This window comes from Solanum lycopersicum, chromosome 8 (genome assembly GCF_036512215.1).
Source record: "Solanum lycopersicum chromosome 8, SLM_r2.1".
Taxonomy (NCBI): domain Eukaryota; kingdom Viridiplantae; phylum Streptophyta; class Magnoliopsida; order Solanales; family Solanaceae; genus Solanum; species Solanum lycopersicum.
This window is the reverse complement of record NC_090807.1, coordinates 65438021-65446251: the sequence shown is the minus strand read 5'-3', so window position 1 is coordinate 65446251 and position 8231 is coordinate 65438021. Positions and strand designations below refer to the sequence as shown.

The following is an 8231-nucleotide window of genomic DNA, read 5'->3' as shown; positions in this document are numbered from 1 at the left end:
TTCACTCTGAACGATTCATTTTGTACCGAGACAAAATTATTTGTATTTAAGCTTCATGAAAATTAGCGATTTTCTAGCAGTGCCCTAATTGCCTCCTGGTCAATACTCGCCACCCTCTAACACTCCTCATTTCCCGTCCTCACCCCCTACCTAGGCCCCTCGCCCCCATTCGCCCCGACCCCCACCCCCACCAACCCTTGTGCCACTTGAAAAAATTGGGAACTTTGGGCAACTGATAATTACATGCTCAATATTCATATTTATCATATTGATCCCTAAACACATTTCAGTACTTGTTTCAAATTATACCAATTTTAGTTTTGTTATTATGAATTTATACGATATAGTTTGACTAGAGTTATTAGTCTCTTTTGTACTAGTGACTTTTTTTTTCTTCCTGACATATGTTGGTATTCCATAATAATGATACTAACCAAACAAAGGGCCTGCTTTTCATAAACAATTAATAAGCCTTCAACTGCGAGTTCATCAAATTGATTTTTTTTGCAAGTTGAGCAAAATAAAAATAAATGTGAACTTTTCAAGAATAAACCATTATATATATAGATAGTTCTAAATCTCAAAATTCATAAAATTCATTTTCCAATTACTCTATACCAGCAATGGGATTCTTGAAAATTCTTCTTATCTTCATATTTTGCTCTTTCCTAAGGCCTAGTATTCAGAGTGATCTCGAGACTTATATAGTCCATGTTGAATCACCTGAAAACCAAATTTCTACTCAATCATCATTAACGGATTTAGAGAGCTATTACCTTTCTTTTTTGCCTAAAACTACTACCGCAATTAGCTCGAGTGGAGATGAAGAGGCTGCTAGCATGATCTACTCCTACCACAATGTGATGAAAGGTTTTGCAGCAAGATTAACTGCAGCACAAGTGAAGGAAATGGAGAAAAAACACGGCTTTGTCTCTGCTCAGAAACAGAGGATTTTCTCCTTGCATACTACTCATACTCCAAGTTTTCTTGGTTTGCAACAGAACATGGGCTTGTGGAAAGATTCCAATTTTGGAGTAGGTGTGATCATCGGAGTTCTAGACACTGGAATTCTTCCTGATCATCCTTCATTTAGTGATGTTGGGATGCCTCCCCCGCCTGCTAAGTGGAAAGGAGTTTGTGAGTCCAATTTCACCACAAAGTGTAACAACAAGCTCATTGGAGCCAGGTCTTATCAACTTGGCAATGGTTCCCCGATAGATGATAATGGACATGGTACACATACAGCAGGCACAGCTGCTGGAGCCTTTGTGAAAGGTGCTAATATATTTGGGAATGCTAATGGTACTGCTGTTGGTGTTGCCCCTCTAGCCCACATAGCGGTATATAAGGTATGTAGTTCTGATGGCGGTTGTTCTGACAGCGATATTTTAGCTGCCATGGATGCAGCTATAGATGATGGTGTAGATATTCTTTCAATCTCCCTTGGTGGAAGTACAAAACCTTTCCATGATGATGGTATTGCTCTCGGGACGTACAGTGCAACAGAAAGAGGTATTTTTGTAAGTGCCTCAGCAGGCAATAGCGGTCCGTCGCTTGGCACTGTAGCTAATGAAGCCCCGTGGATTCTCACTGTTGGTGCCAGTACTCATGATAGAAAACTGAAGGTTACTGTTAAGCTTGGAAATAGCGAGGAATTTGAAGGAGAATCTGCTTATCATCCAAAGACTTCCAACTCAACATTCTTCCCTCTATATGATGCTGGAAAGAATGAAAGTGATCAATTTAGCGCGCCTTTTTGTAGTCCAGGCTCACTTAATGACCCTGCTATCAAAGGTAAGATAGTCTTGTGTTTGCGAAGTATAAGTCTTCTCAGAGTTGCTCAAGGACAATCCGTAAAGGATGCTGGAGGTGTTGGCATGATTCTCATCAATGAACAAGAAGAGGGTGTGACTAAATCAGCTGAAGCTCATGTCCTTCCTGCATTGGATGTTTCAAATGCTGATGGAAAGAAAATTCTTGCCTATATGAACTCATCTTCAAATCCGGTTGCTTCAATCACCTTCCATGGAACTGTAATTGGAGACAAAAATGCTCCTATAGTTGCTTCATTTTCCTCACGAGGACCAAGCGTAGCAAGTCCTGGCATCTTAAAACCTGACATAATCGGTCCTGGTGTTAACGTCCTTGCTGCTTGGCCTACCTCCGTGGATAACAACAAAAACACAAAATCAACATTCAATATAGTATCCGGAACCTCAATGTCTTGCCCTCACCTTAGTGGTGTTGCAGCTCTGCTGAAGAGCGCACATCCTGATTGGTCTCCTGCAGCTATTAAGTCAGCAATGATGACAACAGCTGACACAGTAAACCTCGCCAACAGTCCAATACTGGACGAAAGGCTCATTTCTGCTGATCTCTTTGCAATGGGTGCAGGACATGTTAATCCATCGAGAGCAAGTGATCCAGGACTAGTTTATGATACACCATTCGAGGACTACATTCCTTATTTATGTGGTTTGAACTACACAAATCGGGAGGTAGGTAAAGTGTTACAACGCAAGGTGAATTGCTCGGAGGTAAAACGTATCCCTGAAGGGCAACTAAATTATCCTTCATTTTCCATCAGACTTGGATCAACTCCTCAGACATATACCAGAACCGTAACCAATGTTGGTGATGCTAAATCATCTTACAAAGTGGAGATAGTTTCACCAAAAGGAGTTGTCGTGAAAGTTGAACCCTCCGCGCTAAATTTCTCAACGTTGAACCAGAAGTTGACATATCAAGTGATATTTACCAAGACAACTAATATCTCAACTACCAGTGATGTTGAGGGATTTTTGAAGTGGAATTCTAATAGGCACTCTGTAAGAAGTCCAATTGCAGTTAGAGTGTCTGCTGAATAAAACTAAAATGCTTTCAATCTAAAATGTAAAAATAAGTGCAGAAATTATTCACAATTAATCATATTGGATTGCTGTTTTTTTTTTCCAGTATATGTTTTATGTCACATCTTTTACTTCTCCAGGAAAGTATATGATTGTAATTGGGCTTAATGAATGTTTACTCTTTAAACCTTGAAAATCAAATAATTTTTGTACCATGAATTCGCATCACGTAAAACTCGAGTGAGATGGCTCTCGAGGACTTTTTCATACTCAAGGCTCAAACACAATTTAAAATTATCAAAATATTTAGTCCTTAATGTAGGATTTAGAAAGTGATTAATTTGGTCGTAAGTCATTTAAGTAAAGAAACTCCCTATTTTTGTTGTTAAAATAAACGGCGGTCCTCATAACTGAAGTGATGAAATCAGAAATTTTATAAATAATATCCAAAAACTGCACAACAAAAGCTCTTTTTAAATAGTAGGCAAAAAAAAAATCTCCAAAACGCGAGCTACGACAACCTGTAGAAGGGTGTCCATCCTACCACAACTCTTTAATTTATAGTTACCATGATTCTGTTAGTTGTTGTGTCAAATATAATATCCTAAACTTCAAAACTATGATTAATAAAACTTTTCTATAGTTTAAGCCAATTTTTATTTCAACAAAATTTCCTTTCATAATACAATAATGTGTCCCACAGGGGATATAAATATGATCCCATTTCTGGAAAGTGGACTTGGTCTTTAGCATTAATGTTGACACTTGTCATATACCCTACTAGTAGTTACACCTTCCTTCTCAAATTACTTGTCATAGTTCATATTTCTTCGATTATTAAATTACGTAAACTTTTATCAATATTTTAAAATATATATCTTTTCATATTAAAATAAGAAGAATTGTATCTTATACTTTTTCTGTACTTTTCGAATATCTTTGTTTTAATTAATTTAATCTGATTCAACATTAAAGGTTAGCTAAATTAACTTCAATAAACGTAACATTACGGGAGCGAGTATTAAATAGTGTGCGCTATAGGATTGACCAATTGGCAACATGTTATAAAGTATATATCCATTAAATTTTAATACATTCATCTACCCATAACCTTGGTAGGGTTTCCCCTTTTTATTTTTTAGATCCCTTAATACTTCAAACATCAATTTCCAATTATATTTTTATTTTTAGAACTTGATTTTCTTTTCCAAAACTCAATGTGTGTGAGGTTCCTTACATTATCGGTCTCAGGTTCGGATAAAAGATGAAGATTGAAGTAGAGTTATGTATCAACATAAAACTTGTTAATTCATACTGAGTCTCATAACTCGATTACTACGTAGTGATATTTTATTTTATTTTTATTGAATTACTTTTTTTTTAAGAGAGATAACAACAGCCACTGATTTGCCACTATAGCCACGTCGTTATAAAAAGTTGTAGACTTTTCTATACCAATTTGAGCGTCACATTTAGTTGGTAATAAATAATAAATAAAAATATGGATCTTAAATTTAAGATAAAGTAATTTATTTGATGTCACATTACGATAGGAAGGGAAGACGGACCACCAAATTCAATAACGTTATGATATTTTCCTTCAAGGAAAAATATCGTAAGATGACCAATGGTGAGTGATATTTGAATATCTTTTTAGTTAATAATATGGTTGATATTAGCAACATTTTCATGGTGTCCAAACATAAAAATAAGCGATGAGAAATCCGAAGGAGGGCATAAATTTGCTCGCGGAAGATTTACTTTTCGAAATCTTATATACCAAGTGACATTTTTCCAAGACAACAAATGTGTACTAATTCTAGTCCTATTAGGATTAATAGGACTGGAATTAGTACACAGTAAATACTAATATTATTTATTTAATACTATCTGTTATTAAGCTCAAACGATAGTGTTGTTGAGGGATTCTTGAAATGGACTTCTAATAGGCACTCTGTGAGAAGTCCAATTGCTCTAGTGAAACAAGCTACCATTACTCATTTTGATTGAAGTGTAATGTTGCTATTTATTTCGCGGAGACAAATAATCTATAGTTTCTCCTTGCTTTTCAAATATTTTAAACTTTGCTCAAGTTATCTTTTGATTGAAATATCAAGAAAATAACCTAATAAGGATAATTTTCAAGACCTTTTGATTGAAATACCAACATAGATAATCAATGAGAAAAAATTTAGTAAAACAAACCGTTATCTTAAAATGAAAACGGGACTTGTCTTCCAATTAAACACTTGCCTATAAACACAAGCTGACAAATACGTTAAAAGATACTCTTTACGTCTTAACACTATGTGAAATTATGCATATAAAAATCACTCACCCAACTCATTAAAATATGAACGAATTATCAAAATATGAATTTGTTCTATCTGCACCACACAAAATATTATCTTCACCGACATTAAATACATACACCTACCAAAGAACCTTGGTAGGGTTTTCCCATTTAATTATTTGACCCCATTTCATAGGAACTTCTACTCACCTAATCAAAATAGAATTAATGTTTTCTTACTATAGTTGGTTGAACAGGATAACTAGATATATCCTGTTCAAATACTTGCCCTAATTCTAGGGAATTAGATCATGCCCTGCTTAATTCTTTTCTAATCTAAAAACAATATATCTCCAACATATATTAGATAATAAATAGAACTTAATTATTGTGATTCAACCAAGCAATTAAACGCAAAAAAGAAAAAGAAGAGATTGCAATTGATGATTTAAAGTTAGATGAAAATAATCATTAATCATTCATAAAAACAATTAATACGCATCACACTCAGAGTTCATCAATATGACTTTGCAAGTGGAGCAAAAAAAAATTAATGTGTATACTTCCAAGTATAAAAGCAATATATATGTATGTATATATATAACTCCTAATCTCAAAAGATCATCAAATTCATTTTCCAATTATAACATTATTAAGTACTATTACTATACCATTTGCAAGCCATGGGATTCTTGAAAATCCTTCTTGTTTTCATCTTTTGCTCTTTCCCATGGCCTACTATTCAGAGTAATCTCGAGACTTATCTAGTCCATGTTGAATCCCCCGAAAGCCTAATTTCTACTCAATCATCGTTAACGGATTTAGATAGCTATTACCTTTCTTTTTTGCCTAAAACTACTACCGCAATCAGCTCTAGCGGAAATGAAGAGGCTGCTACAATGATCTATTCTTATCACAATGTGATGACAGGGTTTGCAGCAAGATTAACTGCAGAACAAGTGAAGGAAATGGAGAAGATACACGGCTTTGTCTCCGCTCAGAAACAGAGGACTTTGTCCTTGGATACTACTCATACTTCAAGCTTTCTTGGTTTGCAGCAGAACATGGGTGTATGGAAGGATTCCAACTATGGAAAAGGCGTGATTATCGGAGTTATAGACACTGGAATTCTTCCTGATCATCCTTCGTTTAGTGACGTTGGGATGCCTCCTCCGCCTGCTAAGTGGAAAGGAGTTTGTGAGTCCAATTTCACAAACAAGTGTAACAACAAGCTCATTGGAGCCAGGTCTTACCAACTTGGCCATGGTTCCCCGATAGACGATGATGGACATGGTACACACACAGCAAGCACAGCAGCTGGAGCGTTTGTGAATGGTGCCAATGTATTTGGTAATGCTAATGGCACTGCTGCTGGTGTTGCCCCTTTTGCCCACATAGCGGTATATAAGGTATGTAATTCTGATGGTTGTGCTGACACTGATGTCTTAGCTGCTATGGATGCAGCTATAGATGATGGCGTAGATATCCTTTCTATATCTCTTGGTGGAGGTGGTTCGAGTGATTTCTATAGTAATCCTATTGCTCTTGGGGCATATAGTGCAACAGAAAGAGGTATTCTTGTAAGTTGCTCTGCCGGCAATAATGGTCCTTCTACTGGCTCAGTAGGAAATGAAGCCCCGTGGATTCTTACAGTAGGCGCTAGCACTCAAGATAGAAAGCTAAAAGCTACTGTTAAGCTTGGAAATGGAGAGGAATTTGAAGGAGAATCTGCTTATCGTCCAAAGATTTCCAACTCAACATTCTTCGCTCTATTTGATGCTGGAAAAAATGCAAGTGACGAATTTGAAACACCTTATTGCAGATCAGGGTCACTTACTGATCCCGTTATAAGAGGAAAGATAGTCATATGTTTGGCAGGTGGTGGAGTTCCGAGGGTTGATAAAGGGCAAGCTGTAAAGGATGCTGGAGGTGTTGGCATGATTATAATCAACCAGCAGCGTTCTGGTGTCACTAAATCAGCCGATGCTCATGTGCTTCCAGCATTGGATATTTCTGATGCAGATGGAACAAAAATCCTTGCTTATATGAACTCAACATCGAACCCTGTTGCTACAATCACGTTCCAAGGAACGATAATTGGAGATAAAAATGCTCCCATAGTAGCTGCATTTTCGTCTCGCGGACCAAGTGGAGCTAGTATTGGCATCTTGAAACCTGACATAATCGGTCCTGGTGTTAATATCCTTGCTGCTTGGCCTACCTCTGTGGATGATAACAAAAACACCAAATCCACATTCAATATCATATCAGGCACATCAATGTCTTGCCCTCACCTTAGTGGCGTAGCTGCTCTGCTGAAGAGCACACATCCTGATTGGTCTCCTGCTGCTATTAAGTCTGCAATGATGACAACAGCTGACACATTAAACCTAGCCAACAGTCCAATACTAGACGAAAGGCTCCTTCCTGCTGACATTTATGCAATCGGTGCAGGACATGTTAATCCATCGAGGGCAAATGATCCAGGACTAGTTTATGATACACCATTCGAGGACTATGTACCTTATTTATGTGGTTTGAACTACACAAATCGGCAGGTAGGTAACCTGTTACAACGCAAGGTGAATTGCTCGGAGGTGAAAAGTATTCTTGAAGCACAATTAAACTATCCTTCGTTTTCCATATACGACCTTGGATCAACTCCTCAGACATATACCAGAACTGTGACCAATGTTGGTGATGCTAAATCATCTTACAAAGTGGAGGTAGCTTCACCAGAAGGCGTTGCCATCGAAGTTGAACCCTCCGAGCTAAATTTCTCCGAGTTGAACCAGAAGTTGACATACCAAGTGACATTTTCCAAGACAGCTAATAGCTCAAACACTGAGGTTATTGAGGGATTCTTGAAGTGGACTTCTAATAGGCACTCAGTGAGAAGTCCAATTGCACTTTTGTTGATCCAATGAAAATTTGGCTATATAACTGCATAAAGTACTCAAACATTTGATTATAGTGAAAGTTCTGTTTCTTTCCACTATATGCTTCTTCTTTTTTTTTTAAACTACAGTACTATATTGATAATTATTTGGTCTTTAATATTAAATACTGCTTCAATGTTTGTTCACACC

At 36.9% G+C, this 8231-nt stretch overlaps 2 protein-coding genes across 2 annotated transcripts; both read left to right on the top strand.

Annotated features, from left to right (window-relative positions):
• Positions 1–613: 613 nt before the first annotated feature.
• On the top strand, positions 614–2971 carry p69d (subtilisin-like protease). The gene has a single exon (NM_001402851.1). The coding sequence runs from the start codon at positions 624–626 to the stop codon at positions 2865–2867; it is 2244 nt and encodes a 747-aa protein (NP_001389780.1). The 5' UTR covers positions 614–623; the 3' UTR covers positions 2868–2971.
• Positions 2972–5765: 2794 nt separating this feature from the next.
• P69A (subtilisin-like endoprotease) lies at positions 5766–8231 on the top strand. The gene has a single exon (NM_001247328.2). The coding sequence runs from the start codon at positions 5826–5828 to the stop codon at positions 8067–8069; it is 2244 nt and encodes a 747-aa protein (NP_001234257.2). The 5' UTR covers positions 5766–5825; the 3' UTR covers positions 8070–8231.